Raw genomic sequence first — 24,232 nt, 5'->3', positions numbered from 1 at the left:
AAATATAACAAGTGCTTCATGAAGCTTCATTTTCCCGTCACTAGTATTTTGCTCTGAGATGATACACCATGTATGACAACTATAGCATATTAGTCTAATATGCTATTTGAATTTGGCTGTGAAAAATGTGAAAATTACTTGAGATTTCTCCAACAAAGGTCAAGTAAGTAAAACCGAAAGTAACGCTACCTATAGTTTGTGTTAGTGGCTAAGTTTGGCTGTATGTTATAGGTCAAAGTAAATGAAACTGAGTTAACTGAGTTCAAATTTAAATTTATCTCCAGAGTTAACGCTTTAATTTTGACAGCCCTAGTTTTTTTGTAATGACTGTATTTTATTGTTTACTTTTTCACATTCCTACACAGTAAATAGCTTGGACAATTTCAATTTGGATCCTTGAGACTTTTCCTGTTAAGACAGTCATGTCCACCCACTTTTGTGTTGATTGGTGAAACTAATGTCGGGAGCTAAAACGGCTGCTTCGAACCCAAAACGGCAGACTCTCTCTTCAATTTCAGTCATGGCTCCTTCAGACTTTTGTGTTCCTGTCCCTGAGACTTTTTCCAGCGCCCTGTTATGGTAGACATGTGGTGATTGGTGAAACAGGTGCTTGGATGTTGTTTTCCTTTCTTCCTAATGTTTCAGGTGGTACAACGGAGTGAATTTTGAGGGGTTGTGTTCCGGACCCCTACAATATATACATTTAACCTGTAGGATGAATGCACTTGCAAAAATGGCTGAATTTTATGTCATGTTGAACACCCCCCACCCCCTCCCCCGCCAAAAGAAAAGGTGAATAATACTAAAAACGAAATGACTAATATGTGAAAAATGTCTCAAATATCCAACAGTTGTTCCTTCTAAAGTGCAAAAGTGGAGCTAGTCATGGCATCCTCCCTCTATTTGAGGAAGAGAAACTTGACCACAGGGCTGGAAGCAGCGTGTTTCCAATTGTGTAACATGTACTTTGACTACACTCACTGTTGTCACAGTTGTGCTCGTGTTTTCCACCAAAGCCACAAAAAGTGAACACTTTTTACACGTCTACATACATGCCCGACTAGGCAGTTTTTTTTTAACAGACCTTCTCAATTCAGTCCATTGTCCATGCATATAAGAGGTGTACGGAATATTTTTGTCATGGTTGCTCTATTATTCATTTTCTTTAGCGCATTTACCTGAAATGCTTTCATGTCATTTATGTTAGTCTTTATGTGAGACCAAGCACCCAGTGTCGGGTGTAGCAAAGCAGCCCCAGAACATAACCAAGCATCCTCCATGTTTCATAGTAGGTAACAAGTTTGTCTGTGTTTGTGTTTGGACAGAAAATAACAGTGTACAAACAGTTAAATATGGAGGGGGCTCAGTTATGTTTTGGGGCTGCTTAACTACCTCCTGCACAGGATATCTTAAAATCTGTGTGGGGTACAATGAAATCTCAAGACTATCAGGAAATACCGCAACAAAATGTGCAGTCAAGTGACAGCAAACTCGGTCTTATGTTCTGGGGCTGCTTTGCCTCATCAAGCACAGTATGCCTTGAATCTGAAAGAATAAATAATTTAAAAAAAAGGGAAAAAAATTCAATAGACGCTAAGAGCAAAACAATGGACTATTCTGAGGTGCAAATGAAAGCTGCTGTGGGGTATCAATATTATTACAAATAGAAAATATCAATAAATAAATAAATGTTGAATTCACCTTTTTTTCCCCAAGTTGTTAAAAACTAAATTTATCGTAGTCTGGGGATTTAATGTGGACAAAAAGGATTTTTTGTGTGACACGTAAGTTCGGATATTGGAGCTCCATAATGACTTTTTAAAAGGCTCCAAAATGAAGGGTCAGCCTTTGCATTCCTTTGGAGGTTGACAGGAAGCATGGCACAATGGAGGGCAAAATGGCCCAGAGGCGTAGTCCACCAGCAGGGACAAGGCCAAGAGTGCTCTCACACACGTGCACACACACGCACGTGCAAACACACAAGCTACTTCAATACTTTTCTCGTTAGGCAAATAGATTTTTACTTCTAATGAGATCAGCCGCCGTGGGCCAGCAATCACATACTGTAAAACAATCAATTCAAGTGGCCTACTTGGCACCGTTTTTAAGTAGGACTTCGTGATTAATTGATTTGATCATTTTTGTAATTAAAAAAGTTTTTTATTTTGCATTTTGTGGTTCCAAACGTGTCTCCGCTGATGTGCACCGTTTATACTAACAAAGCTTCAGACAAAAAGAAGGTAGATGCTAACGTGCAGTCAGCAATTAGCAGCAGTTAGCAATAGTGGGGTTTCCATCCACGCATTTTTGTTAGAATTTTCAAGAAATGCACAAATAAAACTGAATGGAAACACTAGAAATTCTAAAAAGGGCCCAAAATTTGTATTCAAGTTTTTAAGCTTAGAAGGGATGGATTTTGAAGCATATTGAAAAAAGTAAAATGCAAATTTTGGCTATGGAAACAGGTTTTTGCGAATAACCGCTGGCAAGACTGGATACACGTCACACGTTTTGACCGGATATTACGTTGCACCTACGTTTGTAGTCCCAAAGAAATGTCGGATGATAAAGTAAGGTATGTTTGGGGGGACGATGAATTCATTAAAGAAGTGAATATTAATGTAATTTTAGATGGAAAACAGCAAAGAGACGCTACAGTTTATCAAGAAATACACATTCGACGTCGCAGTCGCTTCCTGTTCTTCTTCTTCTTCTTCTTTTAAATTACTGCTGGATCACATCTCTATGGTGTATCCCGCTACCTACAGCGGCGGAGTCCCTTCTCAATATTCGCAAAAGAAGAACAGATGGAAACGGGCATAAGTCGCATGTCCGTTTTGCGCGTTTTCAGTAAACTCGCTTAAAAAAATTCAAAACAATTGGATGGAAACCCGACTAATTCATTTGGTTGCTGTATTTAGTGACTTAAAAAAAAAAACTTTCAACTTTTATCTGGCTAAGAAACGGAAAACGTGGGCACGATCTGCTAACGTGATGCCTATTTAAAAGTTGGTCCAGAATAACTAACAAGTGAATCATATTTCTGAATGTTTGTTATTTTTTACTTTTTAATATGTGCATTATCTCATTTATTTCAGAATTTGATTAATTCCGGCACACATTTTGCTAAGCTTGAAAAAATGTGTTCAATGTGTGAGATTGTAAGATGTTTCTGAAGTTTGCAGGGGTGTATTTATGAATTGTGAATATTTGTGTGATTACCGTATTTTGTTCATGAGTTTATACCTGTTCAGTGAAACTAATGCCCTTGTTAACATCTGATCCAATTTTTTTTTGAACGCTGAAATTTGACCCTCCTTTCCTCCTTTCTTCTCTCTTTGTCAACTCATGTGACTGGTCTGTTATGACAAACATCTCAGCTATTTTCACGTCCCACACTTAAAGCCCGTCATAAAGGACTTAGCGGCAATCAAGCAGTAAAGTAGTAAATAGCTGTGTGTTATTTTCTCTGCACTTTGAGTGAAATATAGACACGGTCATAAACATGTGCTTTCTTTATTCCTTGAGGGCCTTCCAGGAGCAAAAAAAAAGAAAAAAAAAGAAAGGACGCTAACGGCCTGTAATTGGCGCTTGTCAATCACTGCAGGGATGATGTACGGAATGCTTGTGCCTGAGAAGTGTTACACGTGTAATACATGCGTATAATATACACAGTATACGCATGTCATCTCCATTTAAAGCTCTGCATTTGGACTCAGGGGTTAGAACACACATTGAGATGGTCACATGCCACTTTACAGCACACACAAACGCACAATTGGAAGACACAAAACACAACTTTCCCATCTAGAGTGGTTAAAAAAAGTCTACACACCCTTGTTCAAATGCCAGGTTGTTGGAGCAAGTGAAATCATTTCAAAACTTAATTGGCCCAGATTTACGACAGCGTACAGTATTAGGGCCATGTACTGTATAAATATATATTATTTAGAGGGTGGGGGCAATATTCTGGGAAAAAAAACTTATGAGAAATACACGTAGCGTAGCTATACTTTAATGTAAGGATTCGTTGATGGTTAACGGGACACTGTTTATAAAATGAAAAGGCAGGATGGAGACGGATTCATTCTTAATTTAAACTTTACTCGTCATACAGCTAAAGCGACAACACTTCCTGATCCCCTATCAGCTGACTAAACACTAACCAATCAGAAGCTAGCATACCGGTACTTTAGGTAAATGCAAGTGAATGACGTAGAGCAGCAGATTCGACGCATCAACTTAGCTACTTGTACAAAAACAAAATGTATGAATGTGTAAATAATAATTCTGGAAACATAAATGTACAAGTAAATATACATTTTAACAAATCAACTTAAAGGCTTAATCGTCAAGGTGGGGACCTTCGCAAAGCGATGCGTCTTTGTCGCTGGCAGTAACCCACGCTTCAAAGTGCGAATGCTTAACATGATATGGTTAAAGCCATTACTATCTTCTTATTTGAAAACCCGAGCGAAAAGTATTGGCACAAACACCCGAGTAGTACGCTACGTGTATTTCTCGTAAGTTTCTGAGTTTTTTTATATAAAGTGGCAGATTTGCGATTTATTTTCTCTGAATATCGACCCCGCCCTCTAAAAATATATATTTATACGTCGCCCTAATACAGTCATACAGACTGGACCCAAACTTTATTTCCATTTTTTTTTTTTTACTTTATTGAATTATTAGTCATCATGCTGCATGTATAGAGCCGAAGTTAAGCCAGCTAAAATATTGCACCCCACCTCAGTCCTTTCTACTGCATTAAAGAGGAACTAGTGTCAGTGTGTAAAGATTTGTGTGCACCAGACTGGAAATATGTCATGAAACAGACAAGAGATAACTGAAACTTTACTCAACATTAACTAAATACTATTTATCCTGCCCATTTAAAAATGAATAGACACATATTTTTGAAATATTCTACTCTCTATCTTAAGGGTTCAGGTAACAAGCAATCATGGCTCACCTGTTTTCTGGATTCTCATGTGACGTCCGCAAGTTGAGCCCTCAGCTAATGTGATGTCATTTTCAGTCAACAGCAAGTGGCGAAATGGCCGCCCCCTGAGATGGATAAAAACAGGTGGGTCTTGCTGCTGAATTCATATTCCACAAACACAATATTAATCAAAATACAGTGTTTAGACTAGTGGGTGCGCTATTGTGTAGGACACATCTAACCAAACGATAAAAGCAATTCCATTTCCAACATGCAGTGTGTCCCATTACCTCAAGATGGGAGCAGTTTTTTAAGAAATATTTTTTACAGTATTAGTTTCTATGTCAGCCCGTCAAAATATTGCTTTACATGAAACAGGTCCGTGGCGCAAAAAACGTTCAAGACCGCTACTCTACCTGATTAGGGTTCATGTGGAGGAATTCCCTAGCAGGAGTTTGTCACACTACAAGCGCTGGAGTTTGCCCAAAATGGCCGCCCTCCTGTTCAATTTTCAGCATCAAGCCATCCATTTTCCTAACTTCTAAACTTCAAGGCCAACCAGTTGTGTGTTGATCAGAGAAACTCGTACCATGGGATAAAAAAAAAATTCAAGAACGGCCCATTTTAATGGCTAAACCTCAAAACAATCAGTAAGCTGACACCGTTCTCCGCTAATCACTCAGGATAATCTTTCTGAGACACAATCGGGCCTTTACCAACTTTGATCAGTAGTGAGAGAGAATTCTCAAATTTGGCACGATTGTCGTTATGTGCGGATCTTGCTTTACAAGCATGGATATGTAATGCATCTCTTGTCTTTAACAGAGGTGGGCACTTCCATCAATCATCAATTCCTATGGATGACAATGTTTTTGGCAAATGCTTAATGACAGGAAGCCTTGCAAAAATACACAGGATGAGAAGGACCGTCTGTGCTTGCCCCGATTGATGGAAACCTGCTTCAGTCGTTTCTCAGTTCGTGTATTTTCTCGAGGCTTTGCGTCATTGTGCACTCGTCAAAAGGTGGATATCGTTATTAACGGGAATTGACGATTGACAGCTGTGCCTGCCTCTTTAATTACTTTGGATTAAACCTTATCCAGATGACCTTTGTTCAAACGATCAGTTGTACATTCCACGAGTGTTATCACGAAAACCCGTCTTTGTTCATTTCCATTTTCTTCCAAAACTTGAATTGCATTATTGAGTTAAATAAGACCAAACATTTTTGATGTGTTTAGAATCTTTTTGCTTTGAGGCAAGTTGCATTTACATAAAAAAAATTCCATTCATTCCAGCACCTCTATTGACACACACACACGGGGTCACGTTATAAAAGGGAAGATCAAAGAAGTGAGAAAGACAAAGACCATTTGGGCCCTTTTCCTGTGAATCAGTGGTAGGACGTAACCAAGTAAGTGCATTTTTCAGATATCTACACTATTCTTGAGTATATATTATTATTATTCAGTATTTAGTATGTATTTTCTGTGCTGACGCAATAGATTCAGAGAAGTAAGATTTCCTATCACGTTATTTAAACAGAATTGTTTGAAGCTAATGTAACATTTGTAAGTCAGTTCATTGGAATTTGAATACATTTTTGATAGCATGAAATGTTGCTCAAGCCTCCATGGGGCACAAAGCAAAGGTTGATTTTAGAAACTACGTATGTAGGAATGCCGTCAGCATGATAAAAAAAAAAAAAACACTTTAAAAGCAGACTAGGGTTGATTTACCCAACATTCCCAGTTTTTTTCAGTGGGATCATGAAAAAAAACTGAAACAAGAACAAAAATAATGTCCAACAACAAATAACATAACTGTTAATTAAATAAAATCAACACAATTTCAAACAACTTTTTAACAGTGATGGTAAAATCTAAAATTTAATAATTGGGTCTTCAACTATGTAAAAATGTGCAAAGGCTTTTGTTTTTTTTTATTAGCAAAATAAAATTCTTAAATGGACACATTTGTCTTTCATGTTAATCTGTTCTTCCTCAATGCCACTACCAAAAAAAAAACGTAAAACAAACTATTAAACAGTGGCTTATGCTTTGGGCTGGCTGTGAATAGTAGGCTACACGTTTTTTGTGCCGTTTTTTTAAAGTGAATATTGTATGTAATTGATAGTGAAAATACATTATTACTTTTGTGCCTAAGTAGATGTTAAAATCTGCATATATTAAAAAGAATTACTTAAGGAGTTGACTCATTGCAGCCTTGAATCTACTAGAATCTTGTTCTGAACAAGTGCCGATACTTTAACTTAAGTAGCCTACAAGGTGTGAGTACTTTTGCACAGCTTTGTAAACAAATACCCAAATCATTCTCCTTTTTTTTTTGTACTATGTTACACGATCAAGCCCAGCAAGCCCTTCCTCCTCCTCGTCCTCCTCCTTCTTCTTCCCCCGTTGCTGCTTTTTACACGTCTGATCCCCCGAGGGAGCTCCAGTTGAACATTCCTGGCATTCCCGGCTCGGTCCCTCCTCCCTGCTGGCTTATTATCGGCCCGCCTGCTTCCCCCAGCATAAGCAGCATTTCACACAACAGCAGCAAAAGGGGAGGACGTGCGTTTTGGTTCCTCAAAGCCAACCAAAAGAAAAAGAAGAGACACACAAGGTTGGAATTAATACAAAAAGTTGGATTTCCACACATCAGAGAAACCCTTTTAGTTGTCAGGATGAGAGCCTGAGCTGGTAAGACTGACTTTTTGGTCCTTTTTCACTCTTTCGCCCCCTTACAAACACGATCAACACTTACTGTTTCTTTATAACACTTAAAGTTGATTTCAAAGCGAGATAGAAAAAGTAAAAGTGATTCCCCCAGGGTTGCTTTTGTGCGTTTTTACTTGCCCGTGAGATTGGAATTTTGGCCGCATGTGTTTTTTTCTTGCTTGCTATGGAAAAGAGTCTCCACATTTTTATGTTGTCGCTGTTGAGAGAGTGCACTGTCTTGTTTTTTTGAAAGATATATTTTAAAAGCTGAGTCCGGGCCTTTATGACTCACAAATAACCTCATTTTGTTTGAAAGATACAGAGCTATATTGATCCACAGATGAAAAGATCCATTCATTATTGATGCATAATCTGAACTCAAAAGCTATTCCTTTCTGTGTTTTGAGTTCAAATGACAAGTTCATTTGAAAGCAGATCCAAGGCAAAGTGAACACGGGCCACTTTCTGTTCACATTGCACATTGAAACCAAATTGAAAACATTTTAGGAGGTGATCTGAGTCCAATTTGCTTTTTAGGCATTTGTTCAATTGTTATGAAGTGTTCACATAAGCACATGGTAAGTCTTGAAACCAAATTGAAATCACTTTTGGAGGTGTTTTTGGGTGTTCACATGGCAGGTTCTTTGAAAGAAGACCTGATGCAAAGTGAAGCGATCACTTTCTGTTCTGTTGTGTTAATCCTTGAAACCGAATTGAGACCACTTTGGAAGTAGTCGTGAGAATTTTGGCCTTGTTGATTCAAATCAGTAGTCATTCAAGACAAAATGAACCTGGATTACTGTGTTCACACTGTATATATTAAGCAATGGTTCCATACACTTGAAACTGAGTTTGAGTTTATTTGAACTGACTAAAACTGATTTGAGACCATTTGCTTTAGGGGGGTCCAATCAGTTCTCATGAAGTGGCAAAGTTTCTTATAAGAGGACCCAAGGCAAAGAGAACCTGAGCCGTTGTCGATGTTAAGCCTTTAAGTCAAATTGAAGCCACTTCTGGAGGTAGTATTGATCTGGTTCACTTTAGAGGGGTCTGATTAGTTCTTATGGACAACTTCAGTTTGGGCCCCAAATCTAATCTGTGACTGTTAGTGACTACTCTGAAAAGGGACTTCCAATTCTCCGTCATTCCAGTAACAAATCAAGGATAAGTGAACCTGGACCACTTTGTAGTCACATTGTTACACCTTGAAATTGAATTGAGACCACTTCTGGAGGTCATAGTCTGGTTTGCTTCAGTTTTTATACTGTGTTCAGTAGGGGCCCAAATGTGAAAACACCCTTCTGCTTAAATACTATTTGCATGTGTCACAATCTGTCATCAGTCATGCTAATACAACCACATCCTCCTCGTCTGTAGGTCTCACAGCCAATTCAGTGAAATCAGCAGAAACAGAACTGAATCCTCAGCGAGAATCAGCATGACGTCCACCGAGGAGCCGTCCGGCACGGTCTTGCACCGGCTGATCCAGGAGCAGCTTCGCTATGGAAACCCAACCGACACCCGCACCTTACTCGCCATCCAGCAGCAGGCCCTGCGTGGAGGCAGCGGGAGCAATAGCGGGCCCAGCAGCGGGGGCGAAATGGGCCGGAGTCCCCGGTCCTCTCTGGAGAGTCTCACCCAGGAGGAGCCTACGTTCCCCCAGCTCTCCGCCAGACAAGAGCCCCAGGGCCAGGAGCACCAGGGCGACTTCCACCACTCTGAAAGCGGCTTTCAACTCTACCAGCTCCACGGCGAGGAGCTGCCCACCTATGAGCAAGCCAAGGCGCATTCTCAATATCTGGCCACCCACTGGGCGCCACCCAGCCCCGGTAGGCAGTCCAATGAGGGGGCCTTCCACGAGGAGGTAGACGAGACGGAGCGGAAATGCGCCCACGCTCGGTCCCTCAGCGAGCACCGCATGCAGATCTCTCTGGAAAGGAATGATGCCGTTGTCAAGGCGGAGGCAGTCAAGAGCGCCTCTCACAGTTATCCCGAGCTGGCTTACTACACCCAGTGGGGCCCCCAGGGGACAGAGAAACGCAACCCTCCACCTGAGTACTCGGCTCCCGTCCAGGGACAAGGATTTATCCCACACCAGGCCCAGGAGCCTGCGCAGGCCCCGCAGCACAGGTACAAATTGAGCTTAATTGCTTCTATTCACTAAGAAGCAACATGACATCACACACTGTGGTGTGGCTCCTCTTTGAGCTTCACATGCGTAAACACATACTTGAGTCATACTTTCCTTCTTTTTAAAGCAGCGCCCGTCCAAAGGTATTTGTAATACTTGGCATGCCGTGGGTGGAACACCTCAAATGCTTGCTTGCCTTGGCCTTTCGAAAATAGTCTCGTTCCTCACAGTGGTTGACCATCAGGGCCTCTGCTAGCCCAAACACTATCAAGAGCACTGACCTACATTTACAACCTAATTTGTCCTATTTGTTCCATGAAACTGTATGAATTGATTCCAAATACTGTATTCTCTTCACTTGGTAGTCCAGTCCGATTTAAGCCTCTGTGTGTTGCTGTGTCAGTCTAATCTGCCCAGGGTCTTTGGAATCAGTAGTGCTGGCTGATTTAATCTAAACCAGGGATAGGCAAACTCGGTCCTCAAGGGTTTTGGAAGTTTCCCTCTTCCAACACAGCTGATTCCCAACAACAGGATCGTTATCAGGCTTTTGCACCGCTTGCTGATGAGCTGATCATATATCAACTGTGTTGGAGAAGGGAAACATCCAAAACTTGCAGGACTCTGGCCCTCGAGGACCGAGTTTGCCCACCCCTGATCTAAACGTATTTGTGGTTCGGCATTTGTGAGTTCTCATCTTTTTTTAAATCTATGCTCTGGTATTCGTATGCAGCATAGTGTTGATGGTTTCTATAATAGCGACATGATAGTGGTGGCATTAAGCAGTGGATTAATTTGAATAAGTCCCCACTGAAGGACCAGGTACCCAAAGCCATGGCATAAACATATGCTTGACTCATATTCTGCTTCTTTTTAAAGCAGCGTGGTCCAAAAGGTATTTGTAATGCTTGGCATGCTGCGTCTGGAACACCTCACATGCTTACTTTGGCCTTTCAAAATAGTATAGTTCATCACTTTACATTCTTTACTGGAGCCGGCGCGTCTGATGACCAAAGAGCTGGAATAGAGAGTGTCATTGTCCAAGCTTTCAAGTCTCCAGTCTGGCCCCAACACTCGTACAGGGGTTAGGTTGGCTCAGATTCAGGAAGGTGTCACTTAACAATGTCTCGCCCACAGGTACATCCAGTCCGGGCCGCCAGCCGACATCTCTTGCTACAATGCGTTCTCAGGCTTGCCCCCTGCTGGCTTGGAGGAACCCAACCAAGTGGAGCTGCTGCTGATGGAGAACGAGAGACTGAGGCAAGAGCTTGAGGCTCACCGGGAAAAAACGGGTCGTATTCAGAAGGTGAGCCCAGGGAGAAACACGTACCTCCCAATCTCAGAGTCCGTAGCTTGGTCAAAATTGACGTTCAAGTTCACATAAGGCATCGTCAATATTGAGCAGATTTGATTACTTTTATCGCAAGGGAGCAAAAATGCTCATATTATGCCAAAGTGTCAGGCAGTCTGTTGACTTGGTATCCCATATATGGCTGGTATCACAAGGGAAATATGGTACAGCGGAGATCATCAATATTTCATTGATTCAACTTCTACCAATTATAATAATAACAGAAGAAAAGGCTCCTTAATTTTGCTACCTTTTTTTTGGACCTGAAATAGAAATTCCACCTCAAAAAGCAAACTGACATCACTCCCAAATTCAAACTTTGCCAACGGAGTTTCTGCCACCCAGTGGAGAAAAAAGCTGCCTCGGCATAAAATCAGGTTCAAAAGCCAGAATGTGCACAAAGAGCAGTTGGCTGCGGACAAAAGAGACCTTTCACTTTTTACACAGCAGGCTGCCACCTGCCACCGAACCCCCGTCAACCCCTCGCCCTCCGCCTCCCCATCAGCTGCGTGTGGGTCACCACCCGATCCAGTTGCTGGCCCTGAAAAACCTATATGGCCTGTTTAGAATGAAAGCGAGCGCACACATGCGCTAGCGACGACAAAGGGAGGAGTGTGTCTAAACACAGTAGTGTGACCTCTGGTTGGGCCTCTGTGGTATGCAAGGTGGCAGCTGCATCGCTGCAGTGCAGATGAGGCCAAGAGAATACAGTACAGACAACTGGTTGCTAGGGTTATCTTTCCCAGACAGGTGTCCAAGATGGGGCTACTTTCTTGGATAGCAAAATAATTCTGTGCAGCAAGGTATGTGAATACCAATAATAGGGCTGATTTGAGTGTTTTCCCTCCCTTGAGGTCAGACTTGGCAACGGCTCAATTATCAAATGTCTCTTAAAGATTACCCAAAGGGATTATCCTGTGGTGTGATCTGTTCTGGAAAAGGTCAGGAAGTGACAATCGTAATTGGTAAATGTTAAGATTTTATGCCCTTCCAATTATCTGATCATTCTGAAAGATTATCCTGAGTGATTATCCTGTGGTCTGGGATGAGTTAAGTGATTTTTCCTCTGCGATGTGCTTTGAAAATGGTTGGGGCCAATAATCGTAAGTGTTCAATATCAATGATTGGAAATCCTTATGTGTGTATTTAGGACATGATATGAAACGATAGTTAACTAAGCAAGGCATATACTGACAATCGGGTTCGAGTTGAGCAATTTCTCACCCTACCTAAAGTCGATAAAGGCCCGATTATTAGATGGGTCTGAAAGATTATTCTGTGGTGTGAGGTGTGTTAAGAGTGATTTTCCAGTCAAACCTGACAATTGTAATGTAGAGACATGTTGATGTGTGTAATCTGTTAAGATGATCAAAATCGGCATGTGTACAAGGCTTTAGGGATCAAAGGGGAATAGTCCAAAATGTGTCTTTACTCACACAAAGCTTGTCCTCCCTATCAGTCTTCGTTTTTGTCGAAGCCATTGGGAGGTTTACAGCGCTGCTATGAGCTAATGTAAATGGCAACGCCTCCGCCTGGTTGGAAAACGTGGCTTAATTTTTTACCGCGGTGGAAACAACTTTTTTAGTACCTCAGCCAGTCTGTAAAATACCTCCGGAGTTATGTCACATGGCTCTGGCCTTGTCTCAGCTGAAAAGAATGAAAACTAGCAGGGTTGGAAAGATTTCTCTCCTCTTAGGCCGCAGCTCTGAGTAAACATGCCTGTAATGGTGGGTGTCTTTTTTTGGGCCGTTTCCACAGGCCAGGCACAGGCATGCACACCTTCCTTGCTGGCAGACTTCCACAGACCGCTGTGTGCTGCTCTTTGTGTGTATCTTAAATTGTGTGCGCGTAAGTATGTGGGCATGTGTGGTGTGTAGTGTGCGCGCTTGCACCTGGAACGGCGGCTATCAGCCCTCAGGAATGTCGATATAAATCAGTCTCACGGGGAGTGGTGCGGGCTTGAATTCCTTCTGGGAAATGTAGCATGCACACACACATACAACTTAATGTGTGTACATACGCGTACTGCCTCTTCCATGTTAGTGGATCTCAAACGGTTTGGGTCCAGGAATTTCTTACAGGGAACAATTTTTTTTCCAAGGAGCCCCTCATAATCCTAATGCTGGTGAAACATGCTATAAGAATGGAAAAAAATATCTATTTTAATGAAAAAAAGTCATTATGTTATGGAAACAAATTACACTTTTAGAGGGAAAAAGTTGTAACAATACCCCCCCCACCCACCCCCCAAAAAAACGTCATACATTTATGGGAATAAAGTAATATTTGTCCAAGCTTAAGTAGTGATTTTAGGATATTTAAGTGAAAGCTTAACAATGGAAGAATGTCATATTCCAACAAGTGAATTTCAAAAATACATTATTCTCTAAAAAGAATAGAACTTACAAAAATATGCCTTAAGTTCTTGAAAAATGGCACTACGCTCTTGAAAAATTAATTAAGTTCTCAAAAAATTACTATATTCTAAAAAAAAAAAATGTTTTGCTTTCTGAAAAAAATGAAAAATAAAATTTGAACTATATTCTCAAAAAATTGTTTTTTGTTTAAAAAAAAAAAAAAAGCAAAATTTGCCCGAAAAACAAATTATTCTCTCAAAGATAAGACTTGAATCCTGTCATAATATCCTGTGTTCTAAAAAAAAAAAAACTAAATGAATTTAAAAAACTGAATCTTTATTCAAGCAGATATGTCAGATCCATGTGACAATACACAAAACATGATCTTTTAATTATCCTATAGGTATAAAAGGTGCGGCACGGTGGCTGACTGGTTAGCGCGTCCGCCTCCCAGTGCAGAGGACGTGAGATTGAGTCCGGGCTTCGGCCTTCCTGGGTGGAGTTTGCATGTTCTCCCCGTGCTTGCGTGGGTTTTCTCCGGGTACTCCGGTTTCCTCCCACATTCCAAAGACATGCATGGCAGGTTAATTGAACACTCCAAATTGTCCATAGGTGTGATTGTGAGTATGGTTGTTTGTCTCTGTGTGCCCTGCAATTGGCTGGCAACCAGTTCAGGGTGTACCCCGCCTACTGCCCGAAGCCAGCTGGGATAGGCTCCAGCAACCCCCGCAACCCTTGTGAGGACAAGCGGTTAAGAAAATGGATGGATGGATGGATGGATGGTATAAAAGGTAGGGAAGAGTAATTGCTTTAGTATGTTTGTTTTATTGGCCACCAGTCCCTATGCACTTTTAAAATGCCACATAATTCATTGCAAATTATTTTTGCAGACCGGCCCCAGTTTGTTGTGTAAACAACAAAAAGCAACATTCCAGTTTCTCCCTGTCATGTCAGAAGGTTAACCGAAAAATTCCTTCTCTGTCTATTTCTGTCCCTCTCTCAGTTGGAGCAGGAAATCCAGCGCATTTCCGAGGCCTATGAGAAACTGATGCAGGGCAGCAGCAAGCGAGAGACTCTGGAGCAGACGCTGAGGAGGAGGCTGGTAGATGAAATCCGCAGGCTGCAAGATTTCAACCGAGACCTGAAGGAGAACTTGGAAAACGCCCGGACGCACGTCGCCAAAGAAGTGCAGGTCGCCGATCACAACCAGCACATCATGGCCAAACTCCTCGAGCAAAGTGAGTCCCAAAGAGAATATTTAATAATTTGTCGCCCTGTCCGATCATTGTCAGCAAATCCTGATTATCGGATACTAGATTTTCCTGTGGTGTGAGGTGTGTTAATGGCGATTGATTTTCCTCCCCAATCTGCACAGAAAATGAAATTCATGGTAGAGTGGGATATACGATAACGCGGCTGAATGTGAACTGGATTCACCCCTTCCGATCAAAATCAGAATAGGGCCAATGATATGAGGATTCCTGTGGTGTGGGGTGGGTAAAGTGTGATTTTTTTTCTGCCTGACAAAAATTGTGGCCCACAATCGTAAGTGTAAAAGATATTCAATATTTGCGATGGTAAATCTTCTGTAAAGTCAACACTAAGTTCAGTCAGCCACGGAATCTGTGATTGTGTAATAATCGCCAATTAAGCAAAACACACACATGCCGACAATCTGAATGTGAGCATTTATCACATCTTCCAATCAAAACCAACAAAGACCCGATTTTCGGATGCATCTACAATATTATCCTAAGTGATTAGTGTGGCGTGTGATGAAAGTGATTTCATTGGCTGGGAAAACAATCGGGACCAACAATCGTGATTGTTAAGTCTTTTCAGTACTTTCAATCATGTGCGTTTAAAACCTAATTGGAGCTGGAATTGTTTACCCAAACTACCAGTTAGCTAAGCTTCTTCTATTACTACATAAGCTACCAGTGAGCCATGCTTCTTACAACCTAAGCTACCTTTTAGCCAAGCTTTTGTCATTACTAGCTAAACTAAGTTAGACACGCTTCTTCCGTTACTACCTAAACTAGGAGTTAGCCAAGCTTCTTCTATTGCTACATAAGCTACCTTTTAGCCAAGCCTTTTCATTACTGCTTAAGCTAACAGTTAGCCAAGCTTCTTCTGATACTATACCAACGCTAACAGTTACTCAAGCTTCTTCTATCACTACGTAAGCTACCTTTTAGCCAAACTTTTTCATTACTACCTAAGCTAGCAGTTAGCCAAGCTTCTTCCGTTACTACTTAAGCTACAAATTAGTCAAGCTTCTTCTATAAATAACCAGTTAGCCAAGCGTCTTCCATGACTACCTACCACTACCGCAACCACTACCTTTAATTTGAACTTTAACTACTTTATTGTAATTTTGGGCCGTCTGGATGCCCTCTGGCACTATACTGCCTCTCACAGGTAAGGTTTGGTTTCAACAACAGACATATTTGTGTGGTGCCTGGGTCACCTTGTGTGCACCGCAGATATCTTCCTCATCATGTGTGGGGTCTCTCACGTTTTGGGTTAAAGTGTTAAAAATTTTGATTTGTGTGTGTGTGTGTGTGTGTGTGTGTGTGTGTGTGTGTGTGTGTGTGTGTGTGTGTGTGTGTGTGTGTGTGTGTGTGTGTGTGTACCCCACTTTAGTTGTCTGTTCTTCTTTGTAGCCTAATCAGCATTCTTGATTGGATTAAGATGGTGTGGGGTCTCTTTGTAGCTAAGAGTCTCACACATGCAGGAATTTTCCTTGCGTAACCTTCACATCCTCTTTAGAAGGCTTTAGAAAATTCAACTCACGTTGTAAGGAGAGAAGTAAAATGAAGTGGCTCGAAATCTCTCGTACCGTGCACACCTGTTGTTGAACTGATTTATGTTGTCTGTGAGGGGAACTGGGATCAAGTAGAGTGCCGGTGTTTGTATGGCCTTGATGAGGAATGCCAAAGCGCTATGTGGGTCAAAGGGATAGGGCAGCATTCTCCCCCCCTTTTTCCTCCTCCTTCCTCTCGGCATTCCGTGAGTGCTTCATTAAATGAACGCGGGCCACCATGGAGGAGATTTTTTTTTCTGCTGGAGTTTTAAGATTCTGACCCAGGGGTGTCAAACTTGTTGGAATGACGGGTCACATGTGAAGACACATACAGTAAATGAATAAAGCGAATAAAAAGGCCTTTTCCTGAAAATATTATACTGTATATAATATTATAATAGTTTTTGAAATTCACTTGTTAAAATACAACTCTTCCCTTGTTAAACTTTTAATATTATAACATTATGATTTTGTTTGGAAAAGTACTTTATCCCCACAAAGTACATCTTTGTTCTTGTTGTAACGACTACTTACTGTATTTCTTTCTTTAATGGAGAAACCACTTGACTACCAAAGAAAAAAATTGTCTTTTCACAGAATAAAAATGCATAATTTTGCGAGAAAGAACTTGGTGACAAACATTTTATATCAAAATTTTCATTTCAGGCAAGATTATGAATATCAAATGCCAATGTATTGTTCTTTAAAGTTAAATACAACTAAACTGTACTTAAAAAATATCTTGTACTGCATTTCGAAATAGTTGAAGCCAAAGTAATATTATGCACAGTTTACACATTTAAATCAGTGATTATTTTCCATACCATGAGTGTACACGTAATGTATAACACAACATTGTCCTTCCTGCGAATTTAGGGATGCACATAAATCTTATCTAATTAGATCATGAGGGCTTCATTGGAAAATTTTCTGATTGAGCTCCCAACACCTAAACATTTTGAAAACCCGTGTTCTAGACTCCAACCATGGACTTACGAATTCTCATTTTGTCTCCCCTCGCAGATGAGGAGCAGAACGTGGAACGGGAACGCATGGAGCGGGAAGCCGAGCGACTGCGGGCGGAGGCCGAGGAGCAGAGCCTCCGCAGCAGGAGGCTCGAGGAGGCCCTGGAGGCGGCCCGGGGACGAGGCCGTCAGCTGGAGGAGGAGTTGCGCAGGAAGAGGGCCTACGTGGAGAAGGTGGAGAGGCTCCAGAGCGCCCTGGCTCAGCTGCAGTCCACCTGTGAGAAGAGGGAGAGCCTGGAGATGAGGCTCAGGACACGCCTGGAGCAGGAGCTCCGGAGTTTGAGGGCTCAGCAGGTACGTTAGGTCGGGTTTGCCAACCTTTATTGAGCCAATGTAGAACACCAAATAAAAAAGTCACAAAAGCTACTTGTAGACAATTCCTAACCGCTGGGTATCGAAATGATCCGATTTCACTTTATTGATCTGAAAATTATTATTTATTTACAACAAATAATGTATCATTGTTTATATATCAATGATCTGTGTTCAAATTTAATTAATAGAATGGAGGGATATATAGTACATATGGAAATATTAGTTATTATTAAAAAAAATAATAAAATCTGTATGTAAATGATATATATATTTTTAATTTTAATAATAAGATTTAACTCATTCATTTTAAATTATTCATACTTACTGTACAAATAAAATGTTTTATTTTACTATTCTTTGCATAGATGGCTCAGGTCCTTTATCCACAATGTAGCCTAAAAAATAAAAATAAAAAAAGGAACAATGTGAATATAAAATATGTAAAATGATACATTTTTATTATACGTTTATTAGCATTTAAAATATAGATATATATTTATATTTAATTGCTACAGTTATTATCAATCAATCATTTAATTAAAATGTAACTTTAATTATACATTTTAAAAAAATTACATTGTATTGTTTATAATAAATCAATTGACCAATTATCCAATGAGAATAATGAGAAGACAATTTTTTTTTAATGAAAAAATAAATATTATTTAACCTTTGCTCAATAAAAGTTGGAAAGACAATAATGCTCGAATGAAGTTTCTCACCAACGATTTTACCTAACAGCGCCAGTCGCAACCACCCGGAGTGACCATGGGTTCCCTCCAAGAGCGTCTGCGGGAGCGAGAGGAACGCATCCTGGCGCTGGAGGCCGACATGGTGCGCTGGGAACAGAAGTACCTGGAGGAGAGCACCATGAGGCAGTTCGCCATGGAGGTGGCCGCCACCGCCGCCGCACAGAGGTACCACTGCGCTACCTACACAGTAACAGTGCTACCTTGACTTGCAAGTAGACTGATTAATCTGGCGATATTATCTCTTTTAAAATTGGTAAATAGCGGGTGATTTTTGTTGTTGATTTTTGCCAATTTAATAACACATTACAATGTAAGACAAAAACAATGACATTCCAACGTTCACCCTAAAAAAAACGTGCTAAAAAATATTTTTGCAACACCTATTTTCATGTGTTTTTAAATAAATAGACAAATACTGAATTGTAAAAAACAAAAGAACTAACTTCTTGTACCCTGTATTAATAGTTGAAACCAGCAGTACCCAAAGTCCAGTTTATTGGCCGTGAGCAACCCGCTTCAGGTTTTTTATTGACCCGCCACTTATTCGAATAAAACTAAACATGGCCTACATCAAAAGGTTACAAGAAAGAGAGAAAGTGTCAAACATAGCACAATAAGTTGAATGTGTGAAGATATGGCTTTTTATTTTAAATAGCTTTTCTTAAAACAATTATTTTAATAGTAAATCAAATTTCAAATTGTAAATACATTTTAATTTTAAGAGAAGTTTTTCATTCGGAAAATGGTTTAAGTTTGAGCATTACATGAAATGGTGCAATTCTTTTAATCATAAAATAATTACGGTATAACTTTTTGCTTTTTCATTGACAACACCACATTTCATTTGTTTATTTCTTTAAATGTTTTATAAGCTTAGCATATTTGACAGAATTGTTTTTAGCAAGTTTCATAAACACAAATTGAAGCGTGAAATCCGTGGTTTAAACCAGAAATATATAGTGTATTAAAAAACAAATACAGTATATGGAAAACCATTAAACACTTCAATATCCTTTCAAAAATCATCTTACATCACTACCCTAAATGACAAATGATTTGATTTCGAAATATACACCTTAACAAAAAGACTCTCCATAACCAAGTCACGCTAAACGTAGCTCCTCCCCCACATACAAAGATCTTAAATAGTCACGATGTATCATTTCAATAATACTTCCTTAACAAGTTACTACTTTCCTACTAGCACAGGACTTTGGCTCTTACAGTAATAATTGGTAGGGGTTCACTATACAATAAAACGAGTGCTAAAAGGTCATTTGTTGACATTTTTGCAGAGACACCACCATCATCAACCACTCGCCTTGCCACTCCTCCAACAACAGTTTCAACGAGGACCTGCCAGTTGCAGACTTCCGGAATCAGGAAATGGAGAACAGGTGCGTACCTTTTCGGAGAATATTTGGCTTATGTTGCCATCCGCTCTCCACAAGCCGATGGACACTGATTTGTTTATAGCTACTGTAGATCATCAAGCAGCTCCACTTGTCGTTTAACTAATACAGTACGTTCCTCCCGTTTTGTCTCTCAGGATCCGTGCTCTCTACGCTCAAATCCTGGAAAAGGACGCTGTGATCAAGATCCTCACCCAGCGGCTGCACCAAGACCAAGGGCAAAAGGACGAACAGACAACCCGCACCAACCTCCTGAGCGTGGCCGGGGCACCCCTGAGACTGGCCTCCTCCACGCCCTCCATTTTCACAGCCAAGAGTGCATCCAAGAGTCGAGGTAAGGAGCGGAAATGCAGAAAAATCTCGACTTTCTATTGCTGGAGTCACCTGGGATGGGTACAACTCTATAACTATATAACCGTGACTGGTCACCAGGCAATCGTAGGGCACATACTGTATAGACATGGACAATTTTGACTCCTCAATTAACTCATTCACTGCCATAAATTAGTTTAAAAAAAAAAAAGATTATTAAAAATTACGGGCAAGAGGCGATTACATTTTTTTATTGTAATTAATCGCATGACTTCACTAGTTAACTCGCGATTAATCACAAATTTCATATCTGTTCTAAATGTAGAATAAAAAAAATTCTAGGTTATCATACTCTTGTTAACAAAAGTGGAAAAAAATGTGAAACTAATAGAAATAGTTCAAATGAATTTTTGACGTTTATAGCCATCAATGGCAGTGAATGAGTTAAGCTAGCATGTCTGGAGTCAGCTGACTTTTTGAAAGAGAAGAGGAGTAGCCAGTAATATCGACAAATGACAATTCACACTCACATTCACATCTATACACAATTTAGACTCTTCTATAAACCAAAGATGACTTGTGTGGTTATAGGGTAGCAAAAAATATGTTGAGGAATTGAGCCTAGTTTACTTTTCCCAACTCATGTTTTACATCGTGCTGTTATTTCCCCAGGTAAGAGTCTGTCCGACGACCAGACATTGCCAAGCCACCCATTTTCCGCTCAGTCGGAACCCAACACGCTGGAACGGCCGACGGAGGGAACTAAAGGCAAAGAGGCCTCTGGCATCAGCAAGCTCAACCCCGGTGGTGAGTAACCTCACAGATATGCGCCTTTCGTATATGAGGAGCTGATCATTCACTTGGCAGCCAATCATTGTTTTTTACGAGCATTTTGTGAGGGACTTGCGCACGTTTTGGGAACTGTGCAATAAAAAAAATAAATTTTAACGTTGACTGTAAGGATGTTGGACTTGGTTGCTGCTCTCATTGATTAACCAAGCTGTGGCTTAGTTATGAGATACTATCTGGAATGTGCATGGTTTGAACTATGAGGATCTTGTCGATTGAGCACCTTTTTCCACAGAAGCTTGTATGAGTGTGGACGACTTCTGTTAACCTTTAGTCACTGATAGCAGACTAGCCTCCGGTTTACCAGCATTTTCTTCAATTGAACAGTTTTGCAGACATTACAAGACAACGAAAGAATGCGAGATCTGAAGAAATGACGTGTAAATGTTTAAGAGCTGACACTGAACTGAAATGCTGTGGAGTTAACTGATTTTTTTTTAAAAATGTAGAATATGAGACTTGAAGGTGGAGTGGTCGAGAGATATGGAAAGTTTTGTACTGAAATTGGTTTGTTTTAGGAATGTTAAAATGTATATCCTGAATGTGCAGAAAAGTTTGAAGTTGGAATGGTTTCAGTCCGTCAAGAAATGTAAATGTGTAAATTTAGGAATTTTACGCTAAAAATTCAAGGATTTTGGGAGTGTGAAAAATAGTTTACGAGTTATACTGAATGAGCCGAACAGTTTCAATTTACAATGTTTTCATTCTGAATTAGGGGGTTTTCTTTTAATGTCTCCACTACTTGAATGGCGGAAACTGTAAATTATTATAATGTGGGATATAGTTGAGAGAATTTCTGGAATTAGAATGAGGAATCAACTTTGAATAAATGTCTTTAATGTGGAACAGATGAATCGCTAGTCTAATAGCATAATTGCCTTAATCATTTTTAACTGTCGCAATTTCAATGAAAAATACCAATTGTGCTTGCCTTTGTGCGGTAATCTGCAAAGATTGAATCATGGTAACTGTACACTTCTCACTTGTTGTGAAAAGGTTCAAAAAGAACTTTGCTATTAGGCCAGGGGAAGGGAACCCTGGTCCTCGAGAGCCAACTGTCCTGCCTGTTTGCCATGTCTCCCTGCTCCAACACAGCTGACTCATCAGCAAGCTCCGTAGAAGCTTGAAAACAATCCTGTTCATCAAATCAAGTTTGTTGGTGGAGGGAGACATGGAAAACGGGGAGGACGGTGGCTCTTGAGGACCAGGGGTTCTCATTAGGCTAACAAAACCCAAGTTTTGCTTTAGTGATCATTAAGTTCGGTCTTTCCAATCGAGTAAACTGATTTGCTTTTTTGGACAATTATTATCTCTTATTTATAGCTAATAGAAAATTATCCTATTTTTCCGCAGATAAGACAACACCAAAGAAGTCGCTATTAAACCCTTTCAGAGGCCTGGAAGAGTTGGAGTCGGAAGCAGTGGAGATCTTTATTTAAAAGGACTGAACAGTGTGAGAAAAAATTCCTGAAATGTGTGAAGTCTGTCACAGGAAGAAGATATTGGATGTAAGAGGCGGTAATATCGTGGGAAATAAAAGGGGTGGGGGGGTGGGGTGGTTGTTTTCCCATTTTTCGAGGAAGAGCTGTGCTCTGACTCGCGACTGCAGGCAGCCGGCCCAGGACTCTTACCAGGTACTTGGACAGTATTTTGGATTGTGGTTGGCGCGTGTATGCCGACATATTTATATACTGTATAAAATAGATGCAATTGCTGCTTCCTTCCTTTCTTCTTTTTCCTTACAATTTAATTTCTCCAATCCAGTGAATGACAAAGCTGCGGATTTAACTTCCCAAATATGAACTTAAGCCTGACGGTCTCTCTCTCTTGCTCTCTGAGATACTGTAAATATTCAGCATTCCCCTCCGACAAAATGTGGATTTTTTTTTAACCTGAGTAACCTCAATTTCGTCCAAGTTGCTCACTAATTTATAACAGACACTGTTGAATCGCTCGGGTTTTGCGTGTTTTTGCTGCCCCGGCAGCTGGTTCTGCCAAGGCCGCGAAACACGTGAACAGATGTGATTTATTGTATAAATGTTTTGGGGTTGTTGTTTTTTTTTTTTTGCCAAACTGACACAGACCTGATGTTGTTCGTAAATGTGTGTGAGGAGGGCTGAATTTATCCATAGCTGATTCGTGTGCGTATGCATGTGTCATCTCCCTTGTGCGGCCATTCTGCTGGTTCAGATGAAGTTCGTGTGGGAGTTTAAAAAAAAAAATGTTGTGTTTACTGTGAGCTTTTGAACTAACAAACACAGGTTAATAATTATAATTATTATTGTTAAGTATATTTTTATTCAGAGATCTGTATTATTATTATTATTATTGTAGATAATATAGTGCTTTGAGCAGGATGCCAAAGAGTGTATGTACGTTTTTGTTTTTAAATTATGTGCCGACAATCGAGGTCAAAGTCAAAAGTTGGACGCAACCGAGCGAGCGTTGAGTCTGTTGACTTCCAGCAGTCATTTCTGTCAAACTTCACAGCATTATGAAGGTTTTTACAGTTGAATTTCACTCGACATTTCATAAAGCAATAAAACATTTGAATATACACGACCTGGCCTCCTGGTTTTGAATCGGAACGCTCAATCACACTCACGAGAAAATAGGTAATAATCCTGTCCAAAGATATCAATGGTGTCATCAATTATTCAACTGATCACTAATAATCAGGCTGAATTTGAGCTTGTCCCCAACTGAAGATACGCCTGATTGTCTGATTTAAAATATTACCCTGACCGATTATCATGCTTGATCTGCTCGGATTATGGTCCGAGCAAAGAACTGTAAATAGTTAAACCTGTTCAATATCGATGATCACCATTTGTCGATACTAAGAGACTTCCCAATTTTTTCCTCATCATTTTTGGGGTCTCTCACATTCTGAAAATTGGTTAAGAAAAAAAATAGGTATTAATAAATTACAACTTTTCAGACCAACCAAAATTAATTCATACCCTGGCTAAATTTTGAGCAAAAATGGTGCTTCCATTGGAAACGCCAAATTTGGATGACATTGTCCTTAAATTAAAATCAAACACTAATTCTCAGGTATTGACACTGTCAAGGGAGGAATGGTTTTAACAATAGCTTTACAATGTAATGGTAGTCATACTTTTTCACTATACTGCATCATACTAACCTGTTTCTAATATTTTGTGAGTATATTCGGACAGTATCAATCAAAAATAACTAGCATGACCTTCCATTGGATGTTGCTGGATTATGCCGGTGTGCCTAATGTTTTGACCTTTAAG

At 40.2% G+C, this 24,232-nt stretch overlaps 1 protein-coding gene across 1 annotated transcript; it reads left to right on the top strand.

Moving 5' to 3' along the window:
- The first annotated feature begins 6,341 nt into the window (after nucleotides 1–6,341).
- Nucleotides 6,342–23,526, top strand: LOC144043836 (angiomotin-like 2a). Its single transcript, XM_077557843.1, has 11 exons — nucleotides 6,342–6,356; nucleotides 7,312–7,644; nucleotides 9,040–9,792; nucleotides 10,928–11,096; nucleotides 14,502–14,736; nucleotides 17,328–17,623; nucleotides 18,386–18,561; nucleotides 19,692–19,793; nucleotides 19,946–20,142; nucleotides 20,793–20,927; nucleotides 22,323–23,526. Exons 3-11 carry the CDS (start codon nucleotides 9,101–9,103, stop codon nucleotides 22,406–22,408), a joined length of 2,088 nt encoding a protein of 695 aa, XP_077413969.1. The 5' UTR covers nucleotides 6,342–6,356; nucleotides 7,312–7,644; nucleotides 9,040–9,100; the 3' UTR covers nucleotides 22,409–23,526.
- Nucleotides 23,527–24,232: the final 706 nt, after the last annotated feature.

The sequence above is a fragment of the Vanacampus margaritifer genome, chromosome 2, assembly GCF_051991255.1.
Source record: "Vanacampus margaritifer isolate UIUO_Vmar chromosome 2, RoL_Vmar_1.0, whole genome shotgun sequence".
NCBI classification, from domain to species: domain Eukaryota; kingdom Metazoa; phylum Chordata; class Actinopteri; order Syngnathiformes; family Syngnathidae; genus Vanacampus; species Vanacampus margaritifer.
Note: the sequence above shows the minus strand (reverse complement) of the source record. Positions and strands in the feature narration are given on the sequence as shown.

Coding starts and splice junctions, on each gene's coding strand:
- LOC144043836 (XM_077557843.1), top strand. CDS start 9,101: ATGACGTCCACCGAGGAGCCGTCCGGCACGGTCTTGCACCGGCTGATC. Junction 9,793..10,927: donor GCGCAGGCCCCGCAGCACAG/GTACAAATTGAG, acceptor TCTCGCCCACAG/GTACATCCAGTCCGGGCCGC. Junction 18,562..19,691: donor GCCACCGCCGCCGCACAGAG/GTACCACTGCGC, acceptor ACATTTTTGCAG/AGACACCACCATCATCAACC.